At 49.3% G+C, this 18,328-nt stretch overlaps 1 protein-coding gene across 1 annotated transcript in view; it reads right to left on the reverse strand.

Annotated features, from left to right (window-relative positions):
- LOC124672191 overlaps positions 1–18,073 on the reverse strand; it is a gene marked incomplete at its 3' end in the record, with an annotated part of 31,967 nt that extends 13,894 nt beyond the window's left edge. The window contains exons 1-3 of the mRNA XM_047208463.1: positions 17,959–18,073; positions 17,266–17,550; positions 16,903–17,183 (exon numbers count right to left, since the gene is read on the reverse strand). Of these exons, the coding sequence (XP_047064419.1) occupies positions 16,903–17,183; positions 17,266–17,550; positions 17,959–18,073 (681 nt within the window). The remainder of the gene's footprint in view (positions 1–16,902; positions 17,184–17,265; positions 17,551–17,958) is intronic.
- Positions 18,074–18,328: the final 255 nt, after the last annotated feature.

Raw genomic sequence — 18,328 nt, forward strand, 5'->3', positions numbered from 1 at the left:
CCAGAACCGAAGGGGTATATAAACTAATCCACCATCTTTAGCACCGGTTCAAGCCAGGAACCGGGATAAAAGGGGTATATAATCTAATCCACCATCTTTAGCACCGGATCAAGCCAGGAACCGGGATAAAAGGGGTATATAAACCAATCCACCATCTTTAGCACCGGTTCAAGCCAGGAACCGGGATAAAAGGGTATATAAACTAAAGACAACGACTTTATTGAAATTTAACAAGATACATTAACTAAACTTAAACTAAAACAACGACAACGACTTTATTGAAATTTAACATTAACTAAATTTAAACTAAAATAATAACAACTTCTACTAGTTCTTCCGCGCATCCGTTGCTGCCCTCCTGGCTGCCGCCTCCCGCCGCAGCCTCCTCCTCACGACGACGCTTATACATCTCCTCACTATCCAGATCCGCCACACGCGGCCGCTTATGCAGCTCCCGGAGACTCGCCTCTCAAATGCTTCTATGGTAGCCGCTAGCGCCGCCTCCTCCCACTCCTCTATCTCTCGCAAGCTGCGGGTCCACCTCATCCTCTGCTGCCCTCCTTGCCGCCGCCTCCGCCGCCGCAGCTCCTCCCACTCCTCTATCTCCGCGAGCTGCGGGTCCACCTCCACCGGCGGCAGTGCGGCTTTGGGGGCATTGTGCAATGGGCTAGGGTTTGGTGATGATCGAAGTGGGAGAGACGGGGACGTACTATTTATAGAGGGAAAATATCCCGCGCGGCGCCGTGGCGGGAAAATATACCGCGCGCCGCTTGCGTCGTGGCGGGAAAATATACCGCGCGCCGCTTGCGTCGTGGCGGGAAAATATACCGCGCGCCGCTTGCATCGTGGCGGGAAAATATACCGCGCGCCGCTTGCGTGTGGCGGGAAAATATACCGCGCGCCGCTTGCGTCGTTGCGGGAAAATATACCGCGCGCCGCTTGCGTCGTGGCGGGAAAATCACGCGCGGCGTCGCTTGAGGGAACCTACCACGCGCGCGTCGTGGCGGGAACCTACCACGCGCGCGTCGTGGCGGGAACCTATCCCGCGCGAAACACGCAAAAAAAATGGCGGCAAAATACAAAAAGGAGCGAAAAATGGGGTCTTTTGCACCGGTTGGTGGCTCGAACCGGTGCAAAAGGGTCTTTTGCACCGGTTCCAGCCACGAACCGGTGCAAAAGGGTCGCAGATAACTGCCCCCGCGCGCCCTTCTTCTCCATTTCGCGCGAGGAGGCTTTTCCTACCGAAGTGCTGCCAAATTTTCCGCGCCGCCCGCCGCCGCCGTCGACCGCGCCACCCGCGCCGCCGTCTACCGCGCCGCCGCCTCCTCCGCGCCGTCCCCGCGGCCGCCGCATCCTCCCGCGCCGCCGCCTCCTCCCGCGCCGCCGCCGCCGAGCCGGCGCCTCCACGCGCGCCGACCGCACCGCCCGCGCCGCCGCCGCACCGCCGCGCCGCGCGCCGCCACCGCCCCCGCGAGCCGCCCCGCGCGCCGCCCCCGCGAGCCGCCCCAGCGCGCCGCCCCTTCTCCCCGGCCGGCGCAGCCGGCTAAGAGGTGAGCCCCGGCCCGGCCTCCCTTTTTTTTTTCATTTTTTTTGTTTTAATTAGTTAGGAAATTTAGTAGTTCAATTAGTTAGATAAATTTGTTAGAAATTTATATGTTAGAATATTTGATAGATAATATTTGTTAGAAATATATATGTTATAATATTTGTTAGATAATATTTGTTAGAAATTTATATGTTATAATATTTGTTAGATAATATTTGTTAGAAATTTATATGTTAGAATATTTGATAGATAATATTTGTTAGAAATATATATGTTATAATATTTGTTAGATAATATTTGTTAGAAATTTATATGTTATAATATTTGTTAGAAATTTATATGTTAGAATATTTGTTAGATAATATTTTGTTAGAAATTTATATGTTACAATATTTGTTAGATAATATTTGTTAGAAATTTATATGTTAGAATATTTGTTAGATAATATTTGTTAGAAATTTATATGTTAGAATATTTGTTAGATAATTTAGGGTTAGAAAATATTAATTAATTTAGAGTTAGAAAAATTTGTTAGAAATTTATATGTTAGAAAATATTAGTGAAATTTATATGTTAGAAATATTTGTTAGATAAAAATGTATGTGTTAGACAAAAGTAGTAATATTTGTTACTAAGATATATATATATATTCATAAGTAATTTATTCAAATTCAATATTAGTTTGCATACGATGCCGCGCCCGCCGCGTCCCGGAGCTAGGACAATTTTAGAGGAGTTGCGGCAGTTGGGGAAGTTCGGGACCGGGCTCCGCCGGGTGGCACCGGGAGGTGTTATCTTCCGGGCGCGCACCTTGGTGCGGAATCCGGGTCCCGTCGTCGACCCGGATATTCTCTCGGTGGAGGTCTTATGGGCCACGTTCGTTTCGGAGGAGCCGGCCCCGCCGGAGGTGGTAGCTCAGCCGCATTGCAGCGGAGGATGAGCATGTTCGCCGTTACATGTATGCGTTAGACACCATGTATAGGACCGGATGGTCAGTTATGCGGGGATCTCATGTTAGCTATGCTCCTGCTATCGTTCCGTGGCTTTGGGTGTTCACCCGGCGCGGCTCGGGACCCGGTCGGCGCCGTTGAGAGCTTGTAGTGTGATGTATTAGGGACCGATCGAGCTATATGTGTAACTCAGATCTTTGATTATGTATTCAGCATTATCCTTTATTTGCACTTATATATATGTGTAACTCTAATATTTGATCATTTATTTATATCATTATCTTGGTTAATTACTGCTTCGTTGTGTTTATAGCATTAGAATAACTTGTAAGTCTTTGCAGAAACTATGGAACGAGACCTAGAAAAAGAATACATGGTCGAGGAGATTATCCGTGATGATGAGGATATCACCTCTCTTTACCTAAACCAATCCGGCGAGGGAGACGAGCGAACCCGTGGAGACGCCTCCGGTGAGGAAGATGAGCAAGACAACCGTGGAGACGGCTCCGGTGAGGGAGAAGGTGACGACCGCGAGGGAGAAGCTCACGACGCCGCCGAGGTGTATAAATATTAATTAACCAAGCCTCCAGATTTGTGCATATACATGTATTAACGTTGTTTCTTCTTTTAGACCTCCCGATCAACAAACCTCTACCGGCAGTAACTAAACGAGGCGCGGCCGTAAAGATGGAAGACCATGAAAGGTGCACCATCACGGAAATCGCGATAGATGGCGAACCGATTTCTCCCAAGAAGTTCGCAAAAAAGTTTGTAAGTCAATGTGGAGTTGTTGTTAGGGACACCGTCCCGATCACCACTCAAGAATGGAAGAAACCCGTAAAGGGGGGCGAAGGAGTTACTTATGTCGACACGAGATTAAAAAGTGTGATGTTTAGGAATCGCTGAAAAATTTCATCTTTCCGGAGCCAACCGACTCGATAGTGAGAATGACAGACCGGACCCCGAGGATCCCGAGCTGAATAGCGTACAGCGAAGAGTTAAGAAGTGGGCTCTTAAGAAGATGGCAAGACAGCTCAACGACTACAAGAAGAAATTGGACAGACTTCTTTGTCAAGAAAGGGAAGACTCCGATTTCAAAGGCCCCTATGAGAAGATAAAAGACCACTCGGGAGGAATTTGTGAAGTTAAAGAAATCGGACAAGGCAAAGAAAAGGTCCGACACCAATACGAAAAATGCTTCTAATAAGATGTACTTCCATACCATGGGGCGAGGAGGCTACAATGCCGGCAGACCTAAGTGGGAGAAATGGGAGAACGAGCTAATTAAAAAGGGGATCCAGCCGGAGGTACCGAAATGGAACCAGCGGTCAAGGGATTGGTTTTACGCGCATGGGGGCACGTTGGACGCACAAGGGTTATGCATATATACACAAAGACATAAGGAAAACCCACTTCCCATCGAAGCCTTTAGAAATGTTGCAAAGGAAGTTGAAGAGGGGAAGTTCCGTCCCGAAAGAGAGAAGGACCAGCTCACACGCGCCCTTGGGAATCCCGAACACTCAGGACGAACACGAACCACATCAGTGGCAAGCCGTGGTGTATTGGGTTTCCTGCGTAAACGAAGAAATATCCCGATAGAAGCCGTCGAGGCAAAAGGATGTGGTTCACGAACGCGTTGCTAAGCTAGAGGAGCAAGTGAGGATGATAATGTCGTGCTCGACCACGGTCACCCAACCTCAACCTAATCCGCAGATAGAAGAAGTTGCATTCGATGCTACCGGCCGTGGATCTCAGCGGAAAAGCAGCGTGGCTTCCACGGAGCTGCCCGGTGATGATGCACATGTGGATCCGCGATGGCTCCTCCCTCCCCCGTGGAACCGCAGATGGATCTTGATCTCTACCCCGTGGACTTTATCACGGAGTCTACACCTTGTGAGCTACATTTCCAAACGATGGGCTACTTAACGCTCAAGGCGGCGGTCGGCTATGTCTTACCGCCGCACCCGATCAAAGATACCACTTCAAGCCGGTTCCACCTGGCTACGCTGTTGCCGGGGTGGATCAAGTTATGGATGGGTATGGGCCGCTGAGGCTTGACCACCCAGCTGGTGAAGGGGATTTGCTAGAGCTGGGAGAAGCCAAGAACACTACAGTTCTATGGCGAAAAAAATTCATTGTGATTCCGGGTTGGAAGGCGCCAACAAGGTCTCCACCGAGGCAGCATTCTCCACCGATGCAGCCGTCTCCGATGCGTGAGCCTTCCCCGCCGGCGCGTGAGCCTTCCCCGCCGACGCGTGAGCCTTCTCCGCCGCCGCGTGAGCCTTCTCCGCCGCCGCGTGAGCCTTCTCCGCCGCAGCCCAAGTCTAAGAGCAAAATTAGGCGGTCCGCTACGACACAGCCGAGTCGTAACAGCATCACCGAGACGCAAACAAGAGCCCCTCCCAAGAGTGCCTAAGGTTCCTCCCAAGAGACCTTATGACTATACAGCTTGAGGAAAATGCCAAGATCGTAGCCGAACAACACAAGCAACAAATGTTGAAATTGAAAAAGCCCCAGCTTGAGCCGGAGCCAGCTATATCTCTCGGAAAAGAAGTTGAAACCGCCGAAGAGCCTTCATCAACCTGAGCCAAGTCTTTCATCGAACTATGACCGGTCTATTCGCAAGTCAAATGTGTCAGCAAGAGATCGGTGGGAAAAAAGTAAGGTAGACGGGAAACCAGCTTCCCAGCCTTGGAAACCAGAAAAACTCGTGCCCCCGCTCCAAGTGTATCCCGATGTCACAGCGTGCTTTGATCCGGAGATGGTAAGACTATACAAAGATGAGGCAGATGCGGTCGGTATGAGTATTCCCGAGTACTTAAGCCGCATCGATGCAGAATTCCTTACAAGTACGGGTGATGATGTCCAAATAGCATACCAAGACAAGTACGGGCAACCTCTTGTCGTAGCTGAGGAGTTGCCTAATCTATCAACGCAACTGCGAAGACCGCATAATTGGTACATGGAAAAATGTAAGGATGGTAAGAACTGGATCATGGTGGCAATCACAGATGAGCACTACGGGCGAAATGACGTGATGAACATCGAATTTTGTGAATTATTTCAGTTATTCAACCAAGACGCCCTCGACAAATCTCTGCTGAGTGCCTACTGTCTGTAAGTATTATTTATGTAATTAAGTCTCTACCGCGGCTCGTCCATTGCATGCATATATATAACCATACTCTCATTGTATTATGCAGAATGAAGATCCGCGAATGCCGCAAGGGGCAAATCTATGATCTTGGGTTCGTTGACCCATATACCGTGAATGGGTATACTGTCCACAACTCTCCCAAGGACACAGAGAATAACTTGGTATATGTCTTAAGGAAAAACTCATACAAAAGGGCAATACTATTTCCTTACAACTTCTCGTGAGTGTTACCGTCTTCACACATTAAATCTTTTTCGCTTACTCCATGTGTTAAGTGTAATTGATGAGTTATGCATATATATGTGTGTCCGCAGGTTTCACTATATCCCGCTAGTCATTGAACCCGACACCGGGATAGTAGAAGTCATGGACTCGAAGAGTAAACCCCTTGAGGCGTGGGGGGACATGGCTGATATCCTCCTCAAGGCTTGGAAACGGTTCACCAACAAGTCTCCGGGTTTAAAGAATAAAGAACTTCGAATAAAACAAGTACCGGTAAGTAATACGGCTACGCCGCGCATCTCGTTTGATGATTCTAGTTTCAATACCATTATTATCATCCTTGATTATATATATATATTATTTTGATTGAATTTTGTTCTCGTAAAGTGCTTGAGGCAGGAGGACGGGAATAATTTATGCGGGTATTACGTTTGCGAGTTCATCCGCCGAATACCCACCATAAGAGGGACATTTTGGAACAACTTGATGTAAGTAAACAACATTCATGGCTTTATTTTATCACCTTCTGTTTCATTCACATACACACACATATATATTGACCACCGTACCTTCTTCAAATGATTAGATCGAACGGTTGCGGGACGGTCTTCTAGCAACCGAGCGTGTACGAGCAATTCAAGAAGATCCGGCGGGATTCTTAGTTGAGCAAGTCTTAGCTCCGGACGGAGAACACTATGTGGCCGACATCCAGCATCAAAGTTGATGTAGACATATATATATGCATGAACGTGTGTCACTTTGATCGATATATGTAATATAATGGTTTCCTATACATATATATATATTTGAATTGTCTGCATTATTAATATTATACCGTGTTTCGAATGGGGCAGAGTCTCTGCCGCGGCAGCGTTTTAGTGCAATTCCCTGCCGCGGCGCTGCCGCGCGCAGGGAATTGCACAAAACGCTGCCGCGGCCCAACCTTTTGCACCGGTTCGTATCACGAACCGGTGCAAAAGCTTCCCCGCCGAGCGCCCCACAGCCGGCCACGTGGAGACCCCTTTAGCACCGGTTCGTAATCCAACCGGTGCAAAAGGGGGGGCCTTTTGCACCGGATGGTTTGCACCGGTTGCCCATCCGGTGCATATGGCCTTTAAAAACCGGTGCAAAAGGCCATATTTGCACTAGTGGAGGATCACGCTCGTAAATTGGCAGAATTTTTCGAATTTTCTACAAAGACTTGTGCCCAGATTCGTGACAGACAGCAATGCTGTTTCTGCGCAGCGATCCCAAATATAACATCAACTTTAACATAGAAACTTTACTTGGCACAAAAACATGATAAGGAGAGGTTGCTACAGTAGTAAACAACTTCCAAGACTCAAATATAAAACAAAGTACTGTAGTAAAAACATGGGTTGTCTCCCATAAGCGCTTTCTTTAACGCCTTTCAGCTAGGCGCAGAAAGTGCAAATCAAGTAACATCAAGAGATGGAGCATTAACATTATTACCTTGGGAGCTGGGAGTTTTCTCAACAATGCATTGTATCTGGTCTATATAAGTAACTCCTCTCTCATTGCTCCTAGGCTTACTATTCTCATCAAACAAATTTTCAGGAACAAGCCAAGCATAGTTATTTTCCAAAGCTTCATGCATCCCTAGTAGTTTACTAGGTATTGGCGCTTTAATTTCCCTACAATCATTAACATTATTAGTGTATCTTATTCTATCCATGTCCATTTTTTCAAGGAGACCAACAAAATTAGTATGAGAACCTAGCATATTAAATTTAGCAAAAACTTTTCTAGCCTCTCTTGCTAGACCACCAAATTCTCTAAGAAGAGTTTCTAAAACAAAATCTTTCTTTTCCCCTTCTTCCATATCACCAAGTGTAAGAAACATGTGTTGGATTATAGGATTGAGATTAACAAATTTAGTTTCCAACATGCGAACTAAAGCAACGAAGCGAGCAATTTCATAGGTAGGTGCAAGTTCTACCAAGTGTCTATCTTCAAAATCTTCAGTAATACTAACATGATTGAAAAATTCTTCTATATTATTTCTCCCAATGATACACCCTCGTCCTACCGGTATCTTTTCCAAAGTAAACTTAGGATTAAGAATGATGAAATAAGCAAAAAGTAAACTAGGCAAATAAAGTAAAGACAAGTAACTAATTTTTTTGTGTTTTTGATATAGAGAACAAGACAGTAAATAAAGTAAAACTAGCAACTAATTTTTTTGTGTTTTGTTTAAGTGCAGCAAACAAAGTAGTAAATAAAATAAAGCAAGACAAAAACAAAGTAAAGAGATTGAGAAGTGGAGACTCCCCTTGCAGCGTGTCTTGATCTCCCCGGCAACGGCGCCTTAGAAAACAGGCTTGATGCGCGTAAATGTACACGTCCGTTGGGAACCCCAAGAGGAAGGTATGATGCGCACAGTGGCAAGTTTTCCCTCAGAAAGAAACCAAGGTTTAATCGAACTAGGAGGAGCCAAGAAGCACGTTGAAGGTTGATGGTGGTGAAATGTGATGCAGCGCAACAACAGGGATTCCGGCGCCAACGTGGAACCTGCACAACACAACCAAAGTACTTTGCCCCAATGAAACAGTGAGGTTGTCAATCTCACCGGCTTGCTGTAACAAAGGATTAACCGTATTGTGTGGAAGATGATTGTTTGCAAGAAAACGATAGAAACAAGTATTGCAAGTAGATTGTATGCGATGTAAAGAATAGGACCGGGGTCCACAGTTCACTAGAGGTGTCTCTCCCATAAGATAAAAGCATGTTTGGTGAACAAATTACAGTCGGGCAATTGACAAATAGAGAAGGGCATAACAATGCATATACATGATATGATAAATATAGTGAGATTTAATCAGGGCATTACGACAAAGTACATAGGCCGCCATCCAACTGCATCTATGCCTAAAAAGTCTACCTTCAGGTTATCATCCGAACCCCATTCAGTATTAAGTTGCAAAGCAATGATACAATTGCATTAAGTATGGTGCGTAATGTAATCGACAACTACATCCTTAGACATAGAATCAATGTTTTATCCCTAGTGGCAACAGACACATCACAACCTTAGAACTTTCGTCACTCGTCCCAGTGTCAATGAAGGCATGAACCCACTATCGAGCATAAATACTCCCTCTTGGAGTTAAGAGCAAAAACTTGGCCAGAGCCTCTACTAATAACGGAGAGCATGCAAGATCATAAACAACACATAAACAATAGATTGATAATCACCATAACATAGCATTCTCTATTCATCGGATCCCGACAAACACAACATATAGTATTACAGATAGATGATCTTGATCATGTTAGGCAGCTCACAAGATCCAACAATGAAGCACAATTAGGAGAAGACGACCATCTAGCTACTGCTATGGACCCATAGTCCAGGGGTGAACTACTCACTCATCACTCCGGAGGCGATCATGGCGATGAAGAGTCCTCCGGGAGATGAATCCCCTCTCCGGTAGGGTGCCGGAGGCGATCTCCCGAATCCCCCGAGATGGGATTCGCGGCGGCGGCGTCTCTGGAAGGTTTTCCGTATCGTGGCTCTCGGTACTGGGGGTTTCGCGACGGAGGCTTTAAGTAGGCGGAAGGGCAGGTCAAGAGGCGGCACGAGGGGCCCACACCATAGGTCGGCACGGCCAGGGCCTGGGCCGCGCCGCCCTGTGGTGTCGCCACCTCGTGGCCCCACTTCGACTCTCCTTCGGTCTTCTGGAAGCTTCGTGCAAAAATAGGACCCCGGGCGTTGATTTCGTCCAATTCCGAGAATATTTCGTTACTAGGATTTCGAAACCAAAAACAGCAGAAAACAAGAATCGGCTCTTCGGCATCTTGTTAATAGGTTAGTTCCAGAAAATGCATAAATACGACATATAATGTGCATAAAACATGTAGATATCATCAATAATGTAGCATGGAACATAAGAAATTATCGATACGTTGGAGACGTATCAAGGAAGAAGCTAGAATCAGGCGAGAAGCCATCCCTCCCCGCAGGATTACCTTAGCAACCCCCACAGAGCAGCAGCCACTCGCAACTCCAAAGGATAACATGAAGAAGGCTGCTGAGCTCCTGAAGAAGAAGGACGAGGAGATTGACATCGACTTCGTCCGAAAGCTCGTTGCTTCAGCGATGCAGCAACAAAGTAAGGCAGATACTTCTCGCAGGTTGGAGTCCAATCCGGATCATTGCGTATCCACCGCGCAGAAGGACGCCCCAGGAGATCAACATCGTGATGGTGAATCGTGCACGGGTTCTACGGAACGCAGGAGAACAGCCAGAGAACATCCAAACCCAATCCCGGTGCCCTCGGATTCAACTCCGAGAGACCCAGCAAAGGGCAAGGGTCCTATGTATACTGGCAGGGACAAGTATCGTGTTCCTTCACCACCACCCGGAACTTCGCGCCCTCCGCTGCCCCCTCGTCGCCGCAGTCCAGCCGGAAACACTAGACCCCATGGGCCAGGTGGAATCAACATCCGCGACATGCCACCGCCTAGGAACAGGGATCGTACGCTGGAGCCACGCAGGAACCGGAACCAAAAACCAGAGCCTGAGCCTCGTCGGAACCAAGACCGCGAGCCAGAGCCTCGTCGGAACCAAGACCGCGAGCCTGAGCCTCGCAGAAGTCAAGGACACGAGCCAGAGCCTCGCAGAAGTCAAGGGAGCGAGCCAGAGCCCAGGAGAAGCCGGAACGAAGAGCACGCGTCTAAGCCTCGCAGGAGCCGGAATGACGGCGGCAACCACCACCAAGAGGAAAGAAGCCACCGTAGCCGGAGCCAGCCGCGGGAAGACCGCCGGGAATCTGAGGGCGGAAGAGCATCTTACAGGCCCCCTCGCAGATCTCCCTCGCCACCACCTAGTGGAGGCGGAGGAGGAGGCGGAGGCGGAGGCCGGAGATCTCGCTCCCGCTCAAAGTCACCAAGCAGCGGTCCCCGCGACGCTCGGGAACGCCTCAACGAGTACAGATCCGACTACATCGGTCCAAAGTGCTTTGGCCGGATGATCCGAGAGGAACCAAAGCCAAGAAGCTTGAACCTTAAGCTACCCGGAAATCTGAAGCATTATGATGGCAGCGAGAGGCCGGATACTCGGATTGAGGATTACTACAATGCAAGTAACCTTTGCCGGAGGAACCCCGAATATAGCCTGCCGCATGCTCCGAGCTTGTACCTTATTGGTCCAGCTCGTGTTTGGCTCAGCGACCTCGAGGAAAACACCATCTTTTGCTGGTTTGACCTGAAGAAGGCTTTCGAGAACCACTTCAGAGGCACCTACAAGAGACCGGCCACCACAAGTGACCTTCAGGCCTGCATCCAGAAGAAGGGTGAAACATCAAGAAGCTTCCTCACCCGATGGTTGGCGACCAGAAACGAGTGCGAGAACGTCGATAACCGCACAGCAATGCACGCCTTCATTGGTGGCCTGCAGCGTGGAGGGCTGCTGCGGCACAAGCTTACCTGCCTGGTGAACGCGAACAAACTCACGCTCGATGAGATGATAAACATCGCCAGCGATCACACTGCCGCCGATGACGACGCAGGCGGTGATCTCGCAGCTACGACCATACCCCCGCATCAACAAAAGAAAAACCGTGACAATGGCGTCGCAACAAGCAACAAGCGGAAGAACCCCCCGAAGACCGTAAAGGCGGAGGATCCGACATGGTTGCCATGACGTTCCAACGCGGAGGTCCAGGAGGCGGAAGAGGCCGCGGACGTGGAGGCAGAGCAGGCAGGGGCCAGCAGCGCGCTGACGAGGTCACCGCAGCCGGATCCCGCGCCCCCAAACGTACGAAGAATACAGGGATATGTCGTGCCTGGCTCATCTAGATCCGGTTACGGGCAAATCCACTCACACCAACCGCAACTGCAAGTGGGTCAACGATCTGAAGAACGACCCGGAGGCAGGATACAAGCGAGCCCGGAAGCACCGCCCACGCGGCAAAGGAGGCAAGGGCAAGAACAAGGACAAAGAAGAGGACAGTTCCGAGGCAATGGACGAAGATGATGCTTCGCCGGATCCTAAAGAGGGTACCGCAGCTAACAAGTCCAACCCCTTCGGGAAAAAGAGTGCTGGGGCTTACCACACCTTCCTCGGAACCCCCACAGTCCGTGCCAAGAAATCAGCGCTTCGGCTCTTGAACGCCACAGTTCCGGCTGTGCCGCAGTATGTCAAGTGGTCGGAAAAAGCCTGTACCTTTGATAGGTCGGATCATCCGGCCGTCATCCCCAAGGAGTGGTACGCTCTGGTTGTGAGTCCCCGCATAGACGGCTTTGACTTCTCCAAGTGCCTTATGGACGGTGGAGCTAGCCTGAACATCATGTACCTGGAGACCCTGGAGAGAATGAACCTCACCAAGGAACAGCTCAAGCACAGCACCACTGAGTTTCATGGTGTGGTTCCGGGTAAGAAGGCAAACTCCCTGGGCAGCATCAAACTTCCCGTGGCCTTCGGCGATGTTAATAATTTCCGCGAAGAGATGATCACGTTCGAAGTAGTGCCTTTCAAAAGCTCCTATCATGTAATCTTCGGCAGGCCCACCTACCACAAGTTCCACGCTAGGGCATGCTACATCTACAACAAGCTCAAGATTCCGGGTCCTAACGGCATGATCACCGTGTACGGAGACTACAAGAAAGCTAGAGACTGCGAGGAGGGCGAGGCCGCCTTCGCAGAATCCGTCCTATCTGCAGAGGAGCTGCAAGGCTACAGAGCCGCGGTGGATCCGACTGAGATGCAGACCACCAAGAAGCAGATCTCCGAACAGAATACCTCCTTCAAGGCCTCGATAGAAACCAAGAAGCATGACCTCATAGTAGGTGACAGCTCTAAGCAGGTTTCAGTCGGAGCCAACATGGACCCCAAATAGGAAGACGCGCTCGTCGAGTTCCTCCGTGCTAACATGGATATCTTCACATGGCAACCTTCTGACATGTCCGGAGTACCTAGGGAACTCGCCGAGCACTACCTCAACATAAATCCGGGGGCTAAACCGGTGAAGCAAGCTATGCGACGCTTTGGAGATAAGAAGCGCCGCGCCATAGGAATGGAGTTAGCAAAGTTACTAGAGGCAGGTTTTGTAAGAGAAGTTATCCATACTGATCGAGTCGCAAACCCCGTCCTTGTACCCAAAAAGAATTCTGAAATACTAAGAATGTGCATCGATTACTCTGGCGTGAATAAGCACTGCCCGAAGGATCCGTTCCCCTTGCCGCGCATTGACCAAGTCATTGATTCGACGGTGGGGGCGGAACTTCTGTGTTTTCTTGACGCATATTCCGGGTATCACCAGATCCGGATGAAGAAGTCCGACCAAAAGGCGACCTCGTTCATCACACCCTTTGGCACTTACTGCTATGTTACTATGCCCTTTGGCTTAAAAAACGCAGGTGCCACATACCAGCGTACGATGCAGCGGTGCTTGAAGGACCAAATTGGCCGGAACGTACACGCATACGTCGACGACATCGCGGTCTGACCCGAAAGTGATCCGACTTGATCAGTGACCTTAAGGAAACCTTTGACAATCTCCGACGGTACAAGATGATGTTAAATCCGCTGAAGTGCGTCTTTGGCGTGCCAGCCGGAAAACTCCTTGGCTTCATTGTTTCCCACAGAGGAATCGAAGTTAACCCGGAAAAAATCAAGGCTATCCTGAACATCATAAGGCCAACTTGTCTCAAAGATGTGCAACGATTAACTGGTTGTGTAGCAGCAATCAGTAGATTTGTTAGCCGTCTTGGCGAGAAAGCCCTACCGCTATACAAGCTGCTGAAGAAAGCAGACAAATTTGTCTGGGATGAAGCAGCAGACGAAGCACTTCAGGGATTGAAGAACATACTCTCCTCGCCACCAATATTGGCAGCTCCGGTCGAGTCAGAGCCTATGCTCCTCTACATGGCAGCCACCAACAGGGTAATCAGCATCGTAATCGTGGTAGTGCGACAAGAAGAAGGATACGAGCATGGAGTCCAAAGGCCCGTCTACTACATTAGCGAAGTCCTGGCGGAATCCAAACAGAGATATCCTCACTTTCAGAAGCTAGCTTATGGAGTTTTCCTAGGCAGTCGGAAGCTGAGACACTACTTCCAAGAGCACCCCATGACAGTGGTGAGCAAAGCTCCGCTAGCAACAATCATCAACAACTCCGACGCAACGAGGCGTGTAGCAAAATGGGGCATCGAATTATCTGCCTTTGACATCAACTACGAAGCTAGAACCGCAATCAAGTCGCAGGTCCTAGCGGATTTCATCGCGGATTGGACTGAAGCGCCGGAGGACTCACTTGAGCCGGAACCCGAAGCTTGGGTCATGCACTTCGACGGATCCAAGCAACACCAAGGCTCGGGGGCTGGAGTTACCCTGAAGTCACCCACCGGAGAAGAACTGCAGTACGTCCTGCAGATTCACTTTGAAGCTACCAACAATATGGCGGAATACGAGGCTCTACTACACGGTCTGCGCATCGCTAAGGAAATTGGGATCAAGCACATCATTTGTTGCGGAGATTCCGACCTGGTAGCACAACAAGTAGCCGGAACCTGGAACGCCAGAAACTCCGTCATGGCGGCCTACAGAGACGAAGTTGACGAGATCGCCAAGTGCTTCCTCTAATACGAAGTCAAGTACGTCAGGAGAGACGATAACACAGCAGCAGACATGCTGTCCAAGCTCGGATCCGGCAGGAAGCCAATTCCGCCTGGCATCTTCCTTGAGCATCTACGGGTACCCTCAGTAAAGGGTGCAAACCCGGAAAATCCCGATCTGGCAGTTTCTCCGGCTAAGGAAGTGATGGCAGTCATTCCGGCCTGGACTCAGCCGTTCTTGGATTACCTCATTGATCGAAAGTTGCCGGAGGACGAAGTCCACGCACGACAGATCATCAGGCGAGCAAGATCCTACACAATTGTTGATGGACAGCTCTACAAACGAAGTGCAAACGGGGTATTTCTCAAATGCGTCTCCAGTCAAGATGGCATTGAAATCCTCCGAGAGATCCATGCAGGGGATTGCGGGCATCACGCCGCCCCTAGATCCCTCGTTGCAAAAGCTTTTCGGTTAGGATTTTACTGGCTAACAGCTAAAGAAGACGCTGAAAAGCTAGTGAAAACTTGCCGAGGTTGTCAGTACTACGCTACTCAACCAAACGCTCCAGCCCAAGAGCTGAGGACCATACCTATCACCTGGCCGTTCGCGGTCTGGGGGCTCGATATGGTTGGTAAGTTAAAGAAATCATCTCCTGGTGGTCATGAATACCTCCTGGTCGCTATTGACAAGTTCAGTAAGTGGATCGAGGCAAAGCCAGTGAGAAAAGCCGATGGTGCTACGGCACTAAAATTTGTTTGCAGCCTCGTGACGAGATTCGGCATCCCACACAGCATAATCACAGATAATGGCACAAACTTTGCGCAAGGAGAACTCAAGGATTACTGCGATGAAGTTGGGATCCGGCTTGACCTTGCATTTGTGGCACATCCACAATCCAATGGTCAGGTCGAACGAGCCAATGGCCTTATACTAGCCGGAATTAAACCACGACTTGAAGAACCGCTGCGACGTGCAGCCGGAGCTTGGGCCGATGAGTGAGATTCTGTCCTGTGGAGTTTACGAACTACCCCGAATAGATCAACTGGATTTACTCCGTTCTTCCTGGTATACGGATCCGAAGCTGTGCTCCCCACTGACATCATCCACGATTCACCGCGAGTTTCCGCCTACAACGAAGAAACTGCTGACGAGGCTCGACAGCTATCTGTGGACCTGATCGAAGAAGCTCGGAACCTAGCTGACCAGCGCTCCACCATCTACCAGCAGAAACTCCGACGCTATCACAGTCGTCGAGTTCGGAACCGCTCGTTTGTGGTCGGAGACTTAGTCCTCCGCCTTCGTCAGGTGAAAGATCACAAGTTGCAATCTCCATGGGAAGGACCCTTTGTCATCAGCAAAGTACTACACAACGGATCCTATTACCTTGTTGATTTCCGGGAACTGAAAGACAGACCTGCCAACTGGCACTGGAAACGAAAACGAGAGGATCCGGGTGACATATACGATGAAACAGACCGTCCCTGGAACATAGCACAGCTACGTCCTTTCCACACTTAGCGCTTTACGCATTACATACTTTGTAACAATTATACATGATCAATGAAATAAAGCTTTTGGTTCACTCTTTGAGTCTTTTACCTCCTTTACTTGTTCATTTCTGGATCGTGTATGTTTTCCGACTAAAACCGCCGAGCTGGATCTTTCCGCCTAGGCGTGTATGAAAGTTGTGATTTTCAAAATCGTCCTTTAGGACGTAAGCTTAAGTTTTCTGGTGGAAAAGTTTTTCGTTGCAAACTCGTGGATTCCTGGTAGCGATTTTCGGCACCCAGGCTGGGGGCTTGTTTCCGCGGTTATGGACGGACGCCATTGGGCTTCGTCGCCGCAGGCGAGCGTTTCCGGCCAAAGGTCTTCCGGCTCGTGGAAGGTCAAATGAGCAAGCCGGAAAATTAACAAGCCAGCACTTGCTTTTAACAAACGAAACATGCAAATAATTCTAACGGATAGCAGGATAAGTTTTCCGCCCATGCATAATTGTTTCGTCCCTAGATACTTAAGAATTTAAGTTATATTACAAACCCTCGCTGGGGCCAAAATGATGCTTTGTTTTTTCCCGCAGGAATAAAAGTTTTCACTCCCCCTTAGCCGGAGAAGTATTGCCCTCTGGATCCTTTTCCTCGGTGCCCTCGGCCGGAGACGATACATCCTCCTCGCTCTCTTCCTCCTCTTCCGAAGCTGCAGTGCTGTCCTTGGGTTCCTCTTCGGGAGCATCCTTGGAGCTGGTCCATGTAAACTGCGTTCCGGATTCCGCAGGTCGGGCTTCCGCGTCGCGCTCTTTTTGAAGTTCTGCTTCAAGGGGTTCGTCCGCAGGAAGAACGACCTTGTCGTAGAACTCTTCATGCCGGATCCTGCGCGCGATGCGGGTATCATAGCCGCTCACTGCGTCTAGAAGCGCACCGACATCTGCTGACGGAGGAACGCCGGTGGTTACCCGGTCAAGATCCAGCTCCGGGTTATACGCCAAGCACATAGTCAAGGTCATTGCTGCTGCACCTCGGGCTGATGAAGCTTGCAGATCCGTCACCAGCTCCGGAAGAATGTCCATTTTCTTAACAAGTTTGCGCAGACCGCAGGTGCGGCTCTTCTTAAGCGACAAGTTGTGACATATCTTCCGGGAGGCGGAGATGAGATCTTTGCAATCATCACCTGCGAGAGTAAGGAGATCGTCCCGGGGAAATTGATTACGTCGCTTCTCCGGATATCCAAGCGGCTCTGCAAGAAACAATCAGATATAAGCATGCAAAGTCGAGCACAACAATTTTTTAGAACGCTAGATAAGCCTCCGGATAAGTACCAAGGATGTGTTCACTCAGCAAGTCCCAGTGGCGCTCTGCGGTCTCCATATATTTGCGGAATGCATTGAGCTCTTTCTGCTGCTTCTTGATGGTTTCGCTGTCAGCATTCCTCTTAAGCAAAAATTCGCCCTTCTCCCTGGTCAATTCGGAGTTTTTCTCCGCCAGCTGCTTCTCGGCTTGCTCCCTCTTTTGTTCCGCCTCCATCAGCTTCGTCTCCAATTCTTGGTACGAGGAGCGCAGGTTCTCAAGCTCGGAGGAAGTCGTGGCAAGGGAAGAGGATGCGCCTATAATGATATGAGTCAAAAACAAATCCAAAGTCGGAATGTAAACTAATGACAAAAAAGGGCGGAAACCAACCTTGGGCGTCCGCCAGTTGTTTGTTCAATTCTGCATTTTCATTTTTTAGGGTCCGGATATTTTCCGCTTGACCCATGGTAACGCGGCGCTGAAGGGCAATGTTCTTGTGCAGCTCATAGTGCAGCGCCTGCTGTTCCTGTAAAATAAGATCAAAGCAGGAGTAAAAATTCCGCCTACAATAGTGGGGTCCTTCGAAGCATCATTGCCGGAATCCTTCCGACATAATGCTTGGGGGCTACTGCGACAATTTAAAAAACTTTCCCGGAAGTAATCTTTCTCTAAGCATCTAAGCGCTAACTAGTATTTGAGTTTCCGCTTTCATGCTTGGGGGCTACTGGGGAGTACCTTTTGCTTGCAGATGAGCTTATCGAAGAACTGGCCAACATCCTTCTTAAAATCCTGAATCTCCGATGTGGCGACATCAGGTTTCCCCCAGGCGTTGTTCAGCATGGCGTTGAGCAAATCCTGCTCAAGCTCCCATTTCTCCGCTTCGGTAAGCTTGTTGAAAAACTTAGTCGCATATGCCTTGGGGGTGGAAGTGAGGTCGGTCGGATCTCCAAAGTTCTTCGGAAATACGACAATATCGCCAGCACCGGCTCCGGCTTTCTCTGAAGAAGTGACCTCAGTCTCCTCTTGGCCTTGAACCTCTGCTTCATCTTGGGCAGGGCCTTTGGCCTTTGGATCTTCTCCGCCCACCTTCTCGCT

The sequence above is a fragment of the Lolium rigidum genome, chromosome 7 (genome assembly GCF_022539505.1).
Source record: "Lolium rigidum isolate FL_2022 chromosome 7, APGP_CSIRO_Lrig_0.1, whole genome shotgun sequence".
In the NCBI taxonomy this organism is placed as follows: Eukaryota; Viridiplantae; Streptophyta; class Magnoliopsida; order Poales; family Poaceae; genus Lolium; species Lolium rigidum.